The following is a 17079-nucleotide window of genomic DNA, read 5'->3' as shown; positions in this document are numbered from 1 at the left end:
AATTAAAATTAAAAAATAAAAGAATAAAAAATAGGGCTGGGGATGTAGTTCAGAGGTAGAATGCCCCTGGGTTCTATCCCCAGTACCACAAAAAAAAAAAAAAAAAAATAGGGCTGAGAGTGTAGCTAAGAGGTAGAATGCCCCTGTGTTCAATCCCTGGTGCTGCAAAATAAATAAATAATGATGTGAGACACGGAAGAAAATTCCATATTGCTGTGTGTGTGCCTGATACAGAGAAAAATGTGAATACAAGTGAAATCTAATTCTCACTCTTAAGAACTGTAAATCTCTGTTGGAATCAGGATTAGACTCAAGAATAACAATAATTTACCCCTGGCCTGCCAGGTAAGGCATTGCAGGAATATGCCTAATTTTTATACTAACTCCACAAGTTGGAAATCATCTGTTAATCAGATAAAAAAAAAAAGTCTCAGAGAGGTGAGAGCATTTGATTACACAGAGTCTGGCAACATTTTCTGATTAAAAGAACAGGTAATACATGTGCCAAACAAGTGTCTATTCTTCCAAAGAATTATGTGATGTTAAGACCAGGTAGTCTTTAACCTCACTCCCTTGAGCACAAGTTGTTTTTCCAGCCAAGTGCAGACAGTTGGTTCCAGAGGACGGATCAGGAAACTGATTGCATTGGTTTTGACAAGGGAATTAACAGCCAAATGCCCAATTTCAAGATGGGAATGTGCAATTTCGCTATTTTAAGATAGCTTAAGAGCCCAGCGTGGTGGTGCACACTTGTAATCCCAGCATTAGGGAGGCTGAAACCGGAGGATCTCAGTTCGCGGACAGCCTCAGATACTTAGTGAGGCCCCTTGCAACTCAGTGAGACCCTGTTTCAAAATAAAGAATTAAGAAATGGGGCTGAGGGTGTAACTCAGAGGTAGAATGCCCCTGGGTTCCATCTCCAGTGCCGTAAAAATAAAAAGAGGATGGCTTAAGTATAAATCATACAAATACTGTTTTATATACAGATATGTTATACTTCCACAGACTTTCAAATCCATTGTCTCGCTGGCTTTGGGGAGGTGAGGAAGCTGTAAACATGTAAAATAACTAATGGTTGAAGTAATCAAGTGTGGAGAGGTTAAATTACCTAACAAGAACATCTCCCAAGTCAATGGTAGTACTAAAACTAAAATCCGGCGCTCCTCCGTGGCTCTGCGGATTAGAGCCCCGGGAAGATCCACGGTACACCTCCCTGAAACACTGCCCAGATCCCTGTACAGGTCAACTCACAAAAATACAAGCAGCAGTGCCGAGCACATCTTCACATTTCCTTCCTAACCCTGAAGGTGAATTTAGTGATAAACTTTAAACAGGAGGCGATGGAGGCTCTGAGACTGTCAAGTACGTTCCCAAAGCAAAGCCACGTGACTGTCACTGATGGTGGCATGCTCGGTCTTCAGAGAAGAGGACCTCAGAACCCCCACTCTGGTTTCCATTTGGCAACCTTCCCACCTGTTTCATGCATGGCCCGGGTTCTTTAAGGAGCAATGCGGAGCCCACGTGGACTGGGGACTAGGGACATGAAATGGACTAAGTAAATGAACTTGTCAGTAAAAGTTTACTTCCCCAGACAAAAATCAGCAGCAGCATTTATTCACTTAACCAATAAGGAGGACTCGATCCTACTTAGGACAGGTTTGACGGCGGAACACCTGCCCGGCCAGCTGGGGACAGTGCCCAGCTGGAGCCTGGGGCCAGGGAGTGGAACCTCCCACCACTGGGCAGGGCGCGTCCTCTCCTGGTGCGGGGAACTGCAGGTGCAGCTGCTGTGGCCGCAGAGGGCCCGGAAGGGCCCCTGGACACTGTCCAGCCACTTGTGCTCCCGTGTGGCTCTGCCCCGGCGCATTGTCTGCCCGCCCGAGATACCTCAGTGAGGCCTCTCTTCCTCTGTGTTTGTTTCTAACCCTGGGAACAGGGCTGTGGCATGTGACAGGCTGTATTCCTAAAGAGCACCTGAGGATTTGTGCGTCCATGAATTATCCTGTCTTCCGACTGGGAAGGACAGAGCTACCGTTTGTGAGTACAAACCTTTCTTTCAATATCTTCATAAAGCCTTTCGTCTTCTTTTTCCTATTATTAAAAAAAGATACGATGATCAAGTATCTGCAAGAAGACATTGTAAATAAACCCTTGCCTCCCGGTCTCCACACTCTCACGTCCTCCATCAAGCCACCTTTGTTCTCATAAACACCAGTGGGAGCGCCCTTCAAGCCTGAGAGCCCCTTTTTCTAAGCACTACGCCTTTTCCATTGGTGAACGAGTGTGTGTGTGTGTGTGTGTGTGTGTGTGTGTGTGTGTGTGTTATTGGTGATTGAACCCAAGGGCATCCTTTCTCTCTCTCTACATCCCCATCCCTATGTTGTTTTATTTATTTTGAAACATGGTCTCGCTAAGCTGCTGAGGGCTTCTCTAAGCTGCGAAGGCTGGCTTTGAACCTACAATCCTCTGCCCCCCATTTACTGGGACAGCTTGTTAATGATTTCTGTACAAAAAAACAGCATCTCATATTCTCTGTCGCACATGGACTAGTGTTCACTTAATAAATATCTGCTCTATCCTGTCCTTCAGCATGGTCGGGTCTCGTTTCCGCGACCCTCCTGTTTACTCCTCTATGGAGCAAGTGCAAATTAATCACCAACCCTTAGAGATGGATTTGCATTTGTTTCAATCCTTTGTTATTAATATATCTGTGATATTTCCTGGCTACTGAAATAATTGACAAAATATTTGTACGCATTTAATTTTTTTGCTACTAGGGATTGAACCTAGAAAGATTCTACCTCCAAGATATGCGCCCAGCTCAATTTTATTTCTTTATTTGGAAACAGAGTCTCACTAGGTTTCTGAGAGCCTTGCTATGTCGCCAAGGCTGGCTTTGAACCTACAACCCTCCTGTCTCAGCCTCCCAAGTACTGAAATTACAAGTGTGTGCCACCACACCCAGCTTGGTACACAATTAACTTTAACAGAAAGAGCAAAAATCCCGTTCTAGAAGCCACACGAAGTCATGTCAACAGTAAGAGGGACAAACCACTGGCTTCCACCTGTGCTTACACGTCATACGTATCAACCATCTGCAACCAAGACAGTGCAGAGCACATCCTTAATCTGAATTAAGACTACTGAGAAATAATGGGCACGTGTCAAACTGATTTTAAGGGAGGAAACCTCATTGTCTATTATCTATCTTTCCTTAATTAAGATATTATGACTGATTGAGATATATTGGAATTTGGCCATTTGTATTCTTTTCAATGAATTTCCTGTCTGAGTCATTGGCTCCCTCTTTTTTAAATTGGGCTTTCTTTGAATTAATGATTCATGAACTCTTTGTAAGTTAAGAAAACTTGCATTTCACATTTTTCTCTTATTTTGGATGATGCTGATTATTATTACCATTATTACCATTATCATCATCGGCGATGGTGTTAAGGATGGAGCCCAGGTCTCCACACATTCTAGGCAAGCCCCCTTGATTAACTTTTAACCAAGAGACTTAACCAATGTATATGTGGTATTTTCCAAAGAGAAAAGTTTGATTATCATCTAGAGAAACATGACTTTGGCAATAATGCTTCTTGTGTACGATGCCTCCCCTGGAGACTCAAATGACTATCCACTTCCTTCTCAGTCCTTTGTCTTGGGGATCACTCTCCCCCTGGCTTTGCCAACCCCCGTCTTCTGGACCAGAGACCTCCAAATCCCCGAGGCTGCCTCTGTAGCTGGACAGGGTGACCTAATGTCTTCCAGGTTCTCCACCAAGTTCAGGATCATGTGTCCTGTGTACCAGGAGATGTGGAGGCTGCTGAGGATGGCAGTGAAAGCAATTAAGTACAAACTCTTGCTTCCAAACCCTTACATCTCCAGCGGCCAGGACACAGGTACACAGACAACTCTAACAGGAATATTAAACAAAGCACTGCCAGAGAAAGGATTAAGAAATAAAGTCTGATGCTGGGCATGGTAATGCACGCTTGCAATCCTCGTGCTTGGGAGGCTGAGACAGGAGGATCTCACAGGTTTGAAGCCAGCCTCAGCTGGCTTAAGAGACCCTGTTTCCAAATAAAAATATAAAATAGGTCTAGGAGTGTAGCCTGGAGGTAGAAGGCCCCTGGGTTCTATCCCCAGTGCCACTAAAAAAAAAAAAAAAAAAGTCTGACAATGTACTGTTCAGAAAGATGTGTTGAAACAGCACCCTGATAAATTACTATGGGAACATAAAGAGAAATAAATTGTATTGTGATAAAAAGGGGAAATGGTAAAAAAGGAACATCATTAGGTGAAGAGATACTAGCTCTGGAGAGGATCCAGAGAGCCTAAGAGGAAGGCTGGGGGGGGGGGGCCCCAGAGGTGGGTGAAAGGCTGAGGCCGTGCCTGGAGGGTGCACCAGGAGCGCACACCCAGGCAGGAAAGTGCCAGCGTGCCCCTGAAGGGAGAAAAAATGACGCCCTCAAGTTAACGTCAAATTCTCTCTCCCTCCTTTTCTTCAGAGACTACACAAGATTAACCACAAGATTTTTATATGATCTAAAGGTATTTTAAAAAACTAAAAACAATTGAAAGGGTGATAACTCAGAGTCAAGGAACCCCTCAGGATCGTGTAGGACCGGCCATCCCCTGGCTTCAGGCTCCTCCACAGCTCCCCTGCAGAGACAGGCCACGCTGGGGATGATCTCCACCTTGGAGAGCCCTGGATAATCACACTGGCTGTGGGTACACTTGTAAGCATGGCCATTGGTAGCTTCTGTGGTCCTTTGGAAAGGTATCATGTCTTCCCAAAATCTTTACACATTTTACAAACTTAGCCGGAAGCATAGATAAGGAAAACTGCTGCTTCCCGTCCAACACTTTGCAACTGATGGAGCCAAACCTATCACTCGGGCAGAACCAGAAACCCCAGTCCGCCCCGATTCACACAGCACCGAAAGGCACCCAGTGTAATCAGAAGTGGCTGCGGTAAACACCATCTGAAACAGGGAAAAGGACAAAGTGCACATCTCACCTTCACTATCTTACAGAAGAGCTTTTCAATTAGCTAATTAATGTTAATAGCATTCCCATTTTGAAGATGAAAATTAGTATTAAAGTGCCGAATAGCGTCGGCGTTGTCAGGGCTGCATAATTAACATATTCAAGTATTCTGGGGACGCCTCAGCATCATACAAAAGCATAATGCTACTTTTCTGTTTTGATTTTAACCATTTCTTTGCAGTTGCCATATATACACAATGACAAAAATAAGTGCAGTTTTTTCCACAACTCCCAGGGTGAGTGTGAGGAAGACCAAATCCTAACACCTACGCGGCACTAGCTCCTCCAGCCAGGGACAACTCCAAATCCTTAAATGACAAAAATCAGGGAAACGTGAATCAAAGCAACACCGCTGCCCGCACATACACACTTTACAACTGATGGATTCAAACCAGTCACACAGGCAGAACCAGAAACTCCAGTCCACCCAGATTCACACACAGTTGAAGGCACCCACCTCACTCCAGTTAGAATGGCGATCACCAGGAATACAGTCACTAACAAAGCTGACAAGGATTTGAGGAAATAAGAAGCCTTCTATATTGTTGGTGAGACTGTCAATCACTACAACCACTGTGGAGATCAGGATGGAGGCTCCTCAAAAGACGAGGAGTCGAACCACTAGATGACCCGGCCCCACCAAGCCTTGGGATCGTTCCTAAGGAATTAAAGTCATAATGCTATAGTAATACATGCATACCCATGTTCATAGTGGCGCAATTCTCAATAAACAAACAATCGAACCAACCTAGGTGCCCATTGGCAGATGAATGGATAAAGAAAACGTGTTAAATGCATACAGTAGAATTTTACTCAGCCATAAAGAACAAAATTAATCATTTGCAAGAAAATGGATGGAGTTAGAGATTATACTAAGTGAGATCCTAGACAAGGGAGCTGCCGGGAAGCTACTGGCCATCATTTAAGGGCAGGAAAGAAGCAGGAACCACCACCGAGCTCAACTACGGCTCTGCAGGGGTCAGTATCAGAACAGACCCAGATGTCTGCCAGACTCAGACGTCCAAAAGAGAATACTAAGTACTGCGCGCCTGTGTTTTTTGTTTGGTTTAGGTTTGTTTGTTTGTTTGTTTGTTTGTTTTTTGGTGGTGGTACTGGGGGTGGAATCCAGGGGTTTTTCTACCTCTGGGCAATACTCCCAGACCTATTTGGAAACAGGGTCTCACTAAGTTGCTGAGAGCCTCACTAGGTAGCTGAGGCTGGCTTGGAACTTCCAAGATCCTCATGCCTCAGCCTCCCAAGCGCTGAAATTACAAATGTGAGCCACCATGCCTGTGTTTGCATCACCAAGAAACTACCTAGTGCTATGTGCGTGTGTGATTGTATCACTGAGAAACTACCGAGTACTGAGCGCGTGTGTTGGCATCACTAAGAATCTGAGTGGTGTGTGCTGTCTGCACCACTCTGAATCTCACTATGAGGTGTCATTACACGGCACCTATAGGAGTATAATCAGAAGAAGATTCACAACAGCCAAATTATGGAGCCAGCCTAGGTGCCCATCAGCAGATGAACTGATCATGAAACTGTGGTAGATACACACACAGTGGGATTTTACTCAGCCATAAAAAAAACAAAGTATGCTACTTGAAAGAAAATGGGTGGGAATTGAGAATACTACACTTTAGTGAGAACAGCCAGTCTCAGAAAGCAGATAGTTAAGTTTCACTCATATGCAGAAGCTAGAGAGGAACTGGGAAAAAAAAAAAAAAAAAGAGCCCTCAGATAGAGGAGCAGAGACGCGTGGAGTGACAGAGAGGCTTCGAGGGGGGGGGGAGGAGCAGAGACAGAGAAAAGGTAGCAGCCTAAATAATCCTGTAGAGATATAAGAAGTTACCAGTGCCAGCCTCAAAGACATGCGAAGGGAAGGGGAGGGAGGGAGGGATCCAGAGGGCGATGTTCCCAGCGTGTGCATGGACATTCTTATTACTCTATACCTCGGTGTGGTCTATAGTTACAGTGCACCCATAAAAGTATTTAAAAGGAGGAGGAGGAGAAGACAGGAAGAAGAGAAGGAGGAGGAGGGAAGGGGGAGGAGGGGGAGGAGGAGGAGGAGAAGGAGGAGGAGAAGGAGGAGGAGAAGGAGGAGAAGAAAGGGGAGAAGGAGAATAAACATCTAGAGACAGATGCAGAACACAAACCCCAAATGTCCATTTCTGGGCTATACAACTGTATCTTTAAAAAATTAATTTTGTTCTTCCAACACACAAAGGTTATGTATATCCGCCAGGCGGTCACAGAGGACCTAGAAGTGGCCTGTGTGATGTTTCTTGGGCAGGAAGAAGAGCGCAGACGCTCGGGCTGGCGGAGCCTAAGCCCGTGCTGCCACCTGCAGACAGTGGCGCAGCGGGTCCCCACACAAGGCTGTTTACACAGCACCCATTCCCCAAAGGGGAGCCACCCACACAGCGGCTGCCACCCCTCACCTTCCCTGACTTGCTCTCTAAAAATACACCTTGGAGCTTATTGAGGTTTCCAAGTTTGTGACTGGAAGGACAGTAAAGGACAAGGCCAGATATGGAAGCTGTTCAAGTTCCCCACAGGACTTTCTGGCTCACAGGAGACCTGATCCCAGGCACGGCCACCATGAAACACACTGCTAAGCTTCCACTCTGGTGTCCACTTGTTTTCTGAGCAAATTGCGGCCTCGGATCCAGGACCATCAAATGTGAGCACCACTCAGTATACGAAGCCATGGTGCCTCGGGCCTGAGCCATTAAGATGAAACAAACAGCTCACCTTGCTGTTCTCAGAGTCACACTGGCTGTGTAGCTCATCAGCTTCTTTAATTATTTCAGCGGGTACCTGGGGAGAAGATAGACACCATGTTTCAAATGTAGCTGTACTTAACCTGGGCCAAAACTCCTCTTTAAAAAATCAGAGAGCAAAGCCGGGCGTGGTGGTGCATGCCTATAATGCCAGTACTTGGGAGAGTTTTGGTCAAAAGGCACAACCGAGTGAGAGTGGTCCCCGACTGTCTGGCCATATTTCCCCCAAACCCCCGCCTGAGTCACTGGAGTCATCCTTTCTGTCCACCACGCGGCCACAAGAGGTTCCTGGACTGACTCTCAGGCACCGAGGAGCAGCTAGAAATGGGGACAGAGACAGGTGACAGTTAAAGAAGACACAGTGTCAAAGTTGAGATCATATAAGATCCCAAGCAGGGGCAAAGGGCACCCATGTTCCTATTCGTCCAGACTTGTACACTGGGAGTCAACCTGCATGCTGAGGTTACCACGGGAAAGTCTAAGTGTCCTCCTGGTGGAAGTCTTCTTCACTGATGTCCTGCTAATTGGCGGGCTTTATCGTCAGCCATGCAGCTGTCCCCTGACAGGTGGAGGATCCCTCATCCTCAGGGCACCTTCCTGGATCTAGAAGGTTTAACTCCGCACTCATACGGTTACTAGTTAGAGGATTATACTTCATAAAGTTTTATCTGTGCAGCAACAGTAAACGAGAGAGAGCCTAAGACAGCCGGCAATAGTAACGCATGAGGTGCTCAGGGTTACTCATGAAGTTAAAATCAGCTTCTCAGAAACAGGCGAGAAGCATTTCAGGTTATTCTGAAAGTCGGCAGTGAAATCAAATAATATAGTACTAGGGCCAAGCCATCCTTCAGTAATGAACTGGGAAGTCCCAAGGTCCTGGACATAGGCACCTCCCTCCTTCCACAGGAAGCTACTAGCGTCCATCAGCCCCAACGGCCTGCCTAACATGCAAACCCAAAGCCAGAGAGTGGCTGTGCATTTCCCACCTGCTGTGGGGACCACCCATCCAGGCCAGGACCACACCCTCAGGAGTCCATCCTTGGCAATCGGGGACAGTTGTCCAGGTAAGAGAGAACAGCTCACTGGCAGAAAGTAACCTGTGTTTCATGGGTAACTTAGCTCCCCTGCGTAAATGATTAGGGCTAATCAAAGCTTAAATATTATTTCTAACTCAGGACCCTCTCTGAAAACATTCCAAGGGCCAAGGCACACTGCGATTCCCCAAGAGAAAGACTGGGAGCACAGGGCTTCCAGGCGCAGTATCACCCAGTGGCTTTTCCAAAGATGTGGCAGCGGTGCATCCAGGTGTGCCGAGCATCTCTTGACTGTGCCTGGTGTCTACTGAGCACATCACATGGGGTTTCTGGTGTCCACTTCAGTCAGGTCTTACAGACATTTGCGGAAACCAGTATGCAGCAGATCACAGCAAAGGAGGGCCACAGAGAGCCAAGACATGCCCACGCGTGCCCTGCGGGTAGGCGCCCAACCTGGCCCTTCCCGCAGCTGCTCAGCTCCTCTCCTCTCCTCAAACTAGACCAAGGGCCATAGGGAGTAGGGTGCCCAGAGCTGCTGACCAGCTCCCTCCAGACACAGTTACAGTGGGGGAGGGGGGTGTCTCCAGGTCACACACAGCCACAGACCCTGCGTCAACACTATCTCCTGACAACTAGAAAACCTCAGCTCACCCAGCCATCACCTGGCTTGGAGAAGAGTCGCTGGACAGAACAGCTCTTTCTGGAAGCCCTCTGCTCTGCCTGCTGAGGAAGCCTCAGGGCCTGGCGCTCTGCTGGGCCGGCCACCTCCCCACCTGTCTCTCCTTCCTCCCACAGCCCTGCAGGGGTGTCACAGGCTACTACCTGCTCTGGGGTAAGAGAATCCTCCCCACAAGCCTAAACACAATGGACACCAAGCACACCATGGCTGAAGCTCACAAACACATACAGTGGACACAAATAGCAGTGACGACAGTCTCTGATGGACTGCTGCCTCACTGCTGTACAAAACTTGTGTTGGACATGCTCCATTTATAGTCTAGAAAATGCACAGAAATACACCAGTAGCTAGGACAAACATGGCATAAAATTAAACGGCTAAAATGTCTTAATTTCTTTGTTACTATAAAGTTTTTAAGTGTGAAAAATAGTTAGAATTGTTAGTTTAGGTTTTAAGAGAAGAGGCAAATCTTTGGGTCACTTCTGCTTGTGTCAAGGAAAAAGAGCAAGTGATAATTACTGGTAATTTTGAAAATCTAACAGAACACCTAGGAAAATAGTCCAGAGGCCAAAGGGGCTGGGAAACTGGTGTGTTATACACAGGCTGTAGCATTTGAAAACTAGATCACAGGAAAGACAAGTCGCAGAGCTTAAAAATAAGAGACAAAGTTAAGCCGGGCGTGGTGGTGCAAGCTTGTAATCCCAGCATTTGGGAGGCTGAGACAGGAGGATCACGGTTTGCAGACAGCCTCGGCTACTTAGTGAGGCTGTCTGCGAACATTTGCAACTCAACAGACCCTGTTTCAAAATAAGGAATAAAAAATAGGGCTGGGGGTGTAGCTCAGAGGTAGAATGCCCCTGACTTCCATCCCCAGTATCACACACACAAAATAAAAGAGGCAAAGTTAAGAGTTCCTGAAGAGGGTTTACCCAGTGGTTACCTGGGGTCAGTGCTGTATACAAAGGCAAGGTCAGGACCTATTCTGGTTTAAGAGAAATAAAAATGGGACTTTACTGCTAACATGTACCTTTTACGGAGTTCAAATAATTTTTTGAAAATTACAACAAAAATTACAACAATTGGAAATGTGCTTTTAGTGCCTTTGGGTGGACAGTGAAGACAAAGTCAGGTGATTTCAGGGTTTGCCTGGCTCTCTCTCTCCTTTGCAAGCCCAGGAATGGGGCTGTGGGGGCCCGTCCAGGTGCATGTGGGCTGAGCCTCCAGTCTCGGCCAGAGCTCGCTAGGGCCCGGCCCCTTCCCCTCACACCCAGCCCCTTCCCCACCACCCTTTGTTCTCGCTTCTCTCTGGTCCTGGGCTCTTGTGGGCTCAGTGCTCCCGGATCCCATAACGAGTTTCCCTCCTTCCAGTCTCCCCTCCCTTCATCTGCTCCCTCCCATCCCCCTGGAACCTTCACAGGACTCTACTCCCGGCTCCTCCATGAAGCCAGAGGAGGCGGCAGCGGCCAAGAGCCTGCCATGCTCCAGAACTTACACACACCCTCCTTCCTTGCCTTCCCACCTACGGAGAAGGATGCCAAGGCTCGCGGTCACGCTGCCTGACCGCCACTGAGTCAGTCACTCAGTTACTGCACGCATCCCTATGAAGGGCGGGGAGCTCTGCTAGGCCTGGGGCTATGATCGTGAGCAAAGCAGCCCAGCGCTCTTCCTTGTGGCTCGTAGCTCAGTGGGGGCCAGACACAATGCTCCAACAAGGACAAAGGTAAATGTGTAGTCACCTGTCTGCCAGTGCTCAGGGCCCACCGCTGGAGCATCAGAAGGGCAGGACCAGGAGAATGCGGAAATGGGACCCGAGGATGCACAGTGGTACCTGGAGAGCCTGGAACATTCTAGAGGCCAGGATGGGAACAGGGATGGGCACGGGAATGGGGATGGGGTCGACAGAGGCTGACGGCAGCATCCAGAAGTGGTGAGCTCACTCATCCTGCACCTGCTACCCACCTGGTCCACTGGTACCTCCACCTGTACATCCTGGTCCTCCTTGACCTCCAGTGCGCCTTGGGTGTCCTTGGTAGGAGTCTGCGCCTTATACACATCACCTTCTGAGGGGAAACACAGACAGGACTTTCAAACCAATGGAGAAACTGAACTCCATCATACGTTTTCTGACTCAGACCAAAGTTACAAAAACCCCATAGCTTCCTGTGACATGAGCTAACAGGCAGCCTGGCTGGGGTCCCAGGCCCCTGACCATCCTTCCTCGGTCTCCCTCTTGCCATTTCTTTTTACTCCTCTTGAGGTCTTAACTTGGTGGGCCTCCATTTCTGCAGTGTCTACCCACATCTCTGTTTCCATTAAGGTCCTAGACTCTGGAAGTGTGAGCATCCTTGCGCCCACCCAGCACAGGAGATACCCTCGCTCCCAGTCCAAGTATAAGCATATCTGTGTCTGACTGATTCCATTAGAAATCAATAATTACAAAGCAACCCTGCTAGACAGGAAAATCATGGAACAGACTTAAAGGAAACATAGTTTGATTCATTCAAAATACATGTGACTCAATTGGACTCAAAACAACCAGGTGCTATAGCTGTGCATTAAGAAGTACCCACCTTAACCAAGGGCTAGAAATTATTTTAATTAGCGCTACAATTTAATGTCATGAATGCTTGTAAAACTCTGAGGTTGTTGAAAAATGTATCCTTGTGCTGATCAGAGGCAACAGGTGAGAGCAGGAAAAAAGGAGAAAGACAATGAGCAGGAGGACTAGGAGGAGATGGAGGAGGGAGGAAGAAGAGAAGGAGGAGGAGGAGGAGGAGGAGGAGGAGGAGGAGGAGGAGGAGGAGGAGGACAGCCTCTTCTTTCAGCATCCAAAAAGATGAATGTAGCCTTTGATGAGCAAATCATCTAAGCTAGGAACCGCCAACGGCAGGAACATTTTGTTTCACAATCAGGAGTTCTGGCCCTGCCTCAGCCCTCGCCGGGTCCACTCTTGTCCTCCTCCTAGCCCTCGGCTCCAGAAGATACAAACCCAGTCCCACCTCTCATGGATTGGGAGTCAGAGGTGAAAGAAGTAGCGTTCAACGCCACGTAGCCAGGCACTCTTCCACACACCACATTTTAATACTTGGGGCAACCCTGCAACAGATGTATGCCCATCTAGAGATGAGGGCTTCTCCTGTTATAATGTAGTGAGAGCCCTGCCTAGAATTCAAACTCCAGGGCACACAGGGCTGCCTCTGGGAAAAAAGGTGCTCCTGTGCTCACCAGTCCAAGCCACCTTTGTGGGATCCACATTGTAAAAGAGAGATTTTAAACATAGATAGTAAGTTCTCCAAGAAAACAACAAATAACTCAATCAAGAAATGGCAATTGAACTACATAGATGCCTCACAAAAGAAGCCATACAAATGGCTAATAAATATATGAAGAAATGTTCAACATCATAAGCAACTAGGGAAAGACAAATCAAAACTATACTGGGATTCCATCTAACCCTATCATCAAGAAGCCAAGCAATAAATGCTGGTGAAGATGTGGGGAAATGGGAATTCCTCCACACTGCTGAGATTGCAGATTAGTACAGCTGCTGTGGAAAACAACGTAGAGATTCATCAGAAAATTGGAAATGAATCTACCACATGATCCAGCTATACCACTCCTGGTTATTTTTCCAAAGGGACTGAAATCAAAATATTACAGTAATACATGCATATCCATATTTATAGCAACGCAATTCACAATAGCCAAATTATGGAACCAACCTACATGTCCATCAACAGATGGATGGATTACAAAATTATGAGGTATACATACACTGGAATTCTACTCACACTAAAGAAGGACAAATTTATGCCATTTATAGGAAAATGGATGGACCTGGAGAACATTATGTGAAGTGAGATTAGCCAGTCACAGAAAAGTGAAGGGTCATATTTCTCAAGTATGCGGACGCTGGGGAGCAATCAGGATACAGGATGAACTTTAGATAACAGAGGAGACCCCCCAGTGGAGTGATGGAGGGGCCTAGGGGTGGGTGGCGGGAGGGAGGATTAATGACGTAAGCGCTTCCATTGATATCACATACACGTGTGAGAAGACTGATGCCAACCTCATATCCTGTATGGGGAAGGGGAGAGAGTGCGGAGGGAGGGGAGAGCTCACCAAGTGCCGTGTGCGTGTCCCTGCCTCTCTCAACTACCTCGTGATGTGAGACTATAATGCACCAATGAAAGTATACATTTTTTTGGTGCTGGGGGTGGAACCTGGGGCATTCTAACTCCCAGCGACACACCCAGCCCTGTTTTTTTTTTAATTCCTTATTTTGAAACAGGGTCTCACTGAGTTGTAAAGGGCCTCAGTAACTATCTGAAGCTGGCTTTGAACCTGCGCAATCCTCCTGCCTCAGCCTCCCAAATGCCGGGATTTCAAGCATGCACCACCATGCCCGGCTTAAAAGTATACATTTTTAAGAAGAGTAAGATTAAGTTCTCTACTGCTGTCCATGTGCTTTGAGATGTCAGGGGGTGTAGGACCCACACCCTCAGTCTGAGAGCCAAATGAGTCACCCCAGGTCATGTTGGAGCCAGGACACCTGCGCACTCCATGTCTGCCCTGCCATGTGACACCCTCCCGAGGGGACGGACATGTCCTATGGGCCCCCAGAACCCAAGCAGTCCCAGACACTGGTGCATTCACTGTGGATCAGGGAAACCAGGTTGGAGGGGGAGAAGGAAAGGAATAGCTTCAGGGAAATGTTTGCAGCCAGGAAGAAAAGAGCAAGCCATAGCAGAAGCTAAGGATGCACTGGAGGACAACAAGAGGGAACTTGAGCCCCCTTAATGGTAACAGAAGGCAACGGGGAAGCCCACACTCTGTAGAATGACTGAGGGCAGCGCAGGAGCCTCTCCTGCAGCTGCTTTCCTATCCAAACCAGGCCAGGAGGCCTACTCACTGTGCATCTGACATGCCTACAAGGGAGACGGGCCACCAGGAGGGCCTGCTTCAGAGCCCAGCACATGGCAGGCATTCGATAAAGTTTAACCACGTATTAGTAAGAACAAAAGTAGGAGCAGAAAGAGCCGACTTCAAACTCAAGTCTCAAGGTGCACTCCTGGAAACCTTCCATCCTCAAGAGTTACACATGAACAACGCAGTTGGCTTTTATGGCCATTTTTCTCTCAAGAGAGGGGCGTGTTTATTATTCTCTGTGTCACTGGTCCTTACAGGGAGAGTATACAGAGCCCTGTTGTACACAAACACAGAGTCAATATTCAATGTGACATGTGTCTTCCTACTAGAGAAGGTTGTTGCCTTCAGTTTGGAGATGTGGGTTTTCTGCTTTGTTTACCAGCAAGCTGAACATTTTATTCAGATGGGTACAAGTTGAGAAAACTGGTCTGAAACACACACACACACACACACACACACACACACATACATGCACACACACATGCACACACATATATACACACACATGCACATGTACACACACACATAGACACACATGCACACACATACACACACATGCACACATACACACATGCATACACATACACACATATACATACACACACATGCACACACACATAGACACACACATACACACATGCACACACATACACACACACATACACACATATACATACACACACATGCACACACACGCACACACTAGCCTGGTAGCATCTGCATTGCCTAAAGCAAAATTAAACTACACGTTACCTGCTCCACTTTGGCCTAACGGTTCTGCCATCGTTTTCTTTGGTCCTTCTTTGGCGTAATAAACAGACTCCTGTGTTTTAGGGGGTGCTTTGTCGCCTGCATAAGGTTGAGGTTCTTTTCCTTTGACATTCACCTAGGGTTGCAAATTAAGAACAAAAGATGTCTTAGGAACAGAGGTGCCTGAGCCCCGTCGCCCCAAGTGGGGTCGGAGAGGCCCGGCCGCTTAGCACAGGCAATGCTGGAGAAGCCAACTTTAGACACAGACTCTTCCCCTCTGCAGCTTCTGTGCCCCTCTGCAGAGAGGCAGGAGGAATTCTCCTTCTCCCTCTCTCCCAGTGCCTCTTGGGGAGATCCAGTCGGCTTTACAGCCACAGGGAGCCTTGGAGATCGGGCTCTGGGGGTGATGGCCCATCACAGGAGGCTCCTCTGTGACTGCTTCAAAGCCTGACAAAACCACATCCGACAAGCGCCACTAATGTGTTCCTGCTGGACTCCTGGCACAAGGAGCCTCTGGCGACACCGGCAGCACAGAGCTCTTTCTGGATCCAGCACAGAGGAATGTAGATGTTTTAAAATCTATATACAATGGCGACTGAGCCAGGTAGATGAGCACGTCGAGGTGAAATGAGTCTTGGCTGGACACGGCGGCACAGGCCTAGAGGAAATGGCTCTGAGCAGCAGCTCCAGCTCTGCCCCACGAGCTGTCTTTACAGCACCCATTGTCCTTTTTTAGTTTTTCCTTTTCTGGTCTTTTACTCAAGTGTTTGGAAATGAATCCAGGCAGAAGCATATAAATAGCTACTTCTCTCATGCACGTCACGTCACTTAAGAAATGTCAAACTAAAAGCACCTACCTTGCCTCATTCGAGTATCGTATGATCCCAGACTACTAGCTTTTTGTTTCCTTTGTGGAGACAGAAGTGTGGAAATAATCTTTACCCTCATACGGGGGACCAAGCCAAATGTCTCTACCTATTGCAAAGCCTGAAATGGTGGTGCTAGAATCACGTTCGTGAGTACAGGAAGCCAGGTCTTGGCAGAACTGGGTTAGGAAGAGAGAGATGGAGCACGGCACCCATCCTGAGGGGGCGGGCTAGGATTCTACAATCCAGATGATTCTTCTTAGTGTCACTCAATTCTAGCAGTTACAATATACTTCCCCATCTTTAACCTCTCAGATAAAGATAGCAAATGTGCCCTGCTACCTCTGAAGTGATATTGGAAGGACAGCAACTTAGTTGCATGGCCCATCTGCTGCACAGGCACAAAAGCAGCCATGACACAGAGCAAGCGGCACAGAGAAGACAAGCACTGCAGCCCACGCTTTATCGCCAGGCTGCTCAGTGCAAAGAAATGGGAGCCCAGCAACCCAGAGAGCCGCCGAAACAGGGGTCACAGGACTCGCGGTACCACACGGGCGCAGCGCCACGAAGCCACTTGCAGTCTTGTCTCTCGCCCTACCCAGTGTTACGGCCAGCACTCTAGCAATTACAATGTAAAATATTGGCAACATAACTTAGAGGAAAGAAGATTTATGTTCTTAAGGCTTGGGCTTCAGTCCATGTGAGGCCGGGACCGCAGATCTCAGGACACGGTGGCGGGAGAGAGAAAGGAGGAGGACCTTTTCACCCAGGCAGCACAGTGGGATCCAGCGCTTGAATTCGAGCGAAGGCCCCCACTGCATTAAAACAGAGCAGCCACCTTCCCTCCACACTAACACCCCCGTAGGATGCGCGGGAACACTCCTCCTGCCAGCTCCCCAGCCTAAACGTGGGCCGCACGCGTCCTCACCGACCTTCACGTCAAAGCCTGTCCAGGACTCTCATTTCAGTGGAAGATCTCACCT

General features: G+C 47.8%; 1 protein-coding gene across 1 annotated transcript in view; it reads right to left on the bottom strand.

Annotated features, from left to right (window-relative positions):
- DCDC2C (doublecortin domain containing 2C) overlaps positions 1–17079 on the bottom strand; it is a gene marked incomplete at both ends in the record, with an annotated part of 79236 nt that overhangs the window by 31992 nt on the left and 30165 nt on the right. Inside the window, 4 exons of the mRNA XM_080711030.1 lie at positions 2050–2091; positions 7810–7875; positions 11511–11611; positions 15234–15366. Of these exons, the coding sequence (XP_080567156.1) occupies positions 2050–2091; positions 7810–7875; positions 11511–11611; positions 15234–15366 (342 nt within the window). The remainder of the gene's footprint in view (positions 1–2049; positions 2092–7809; positions 7876–11510; positions 11612–15233; positions 15367–17079) is intronic.

The sequence above is a fragment of the Muscardinus avellanarius genome, assembly GCF_963383645.1.
Source record: "Muscardinus avellanarius genome assembly, chromosome: 15".
Lineage (NCBI taxonomy): Eukaryota > Metazoa > Chordata > Mammalia > Rodentia > Gliridae > Muscardinus > Muscardinus avellanarius.
This window is presented reverse-complemented; position numbering and strand designations above follow the sequence as displayed.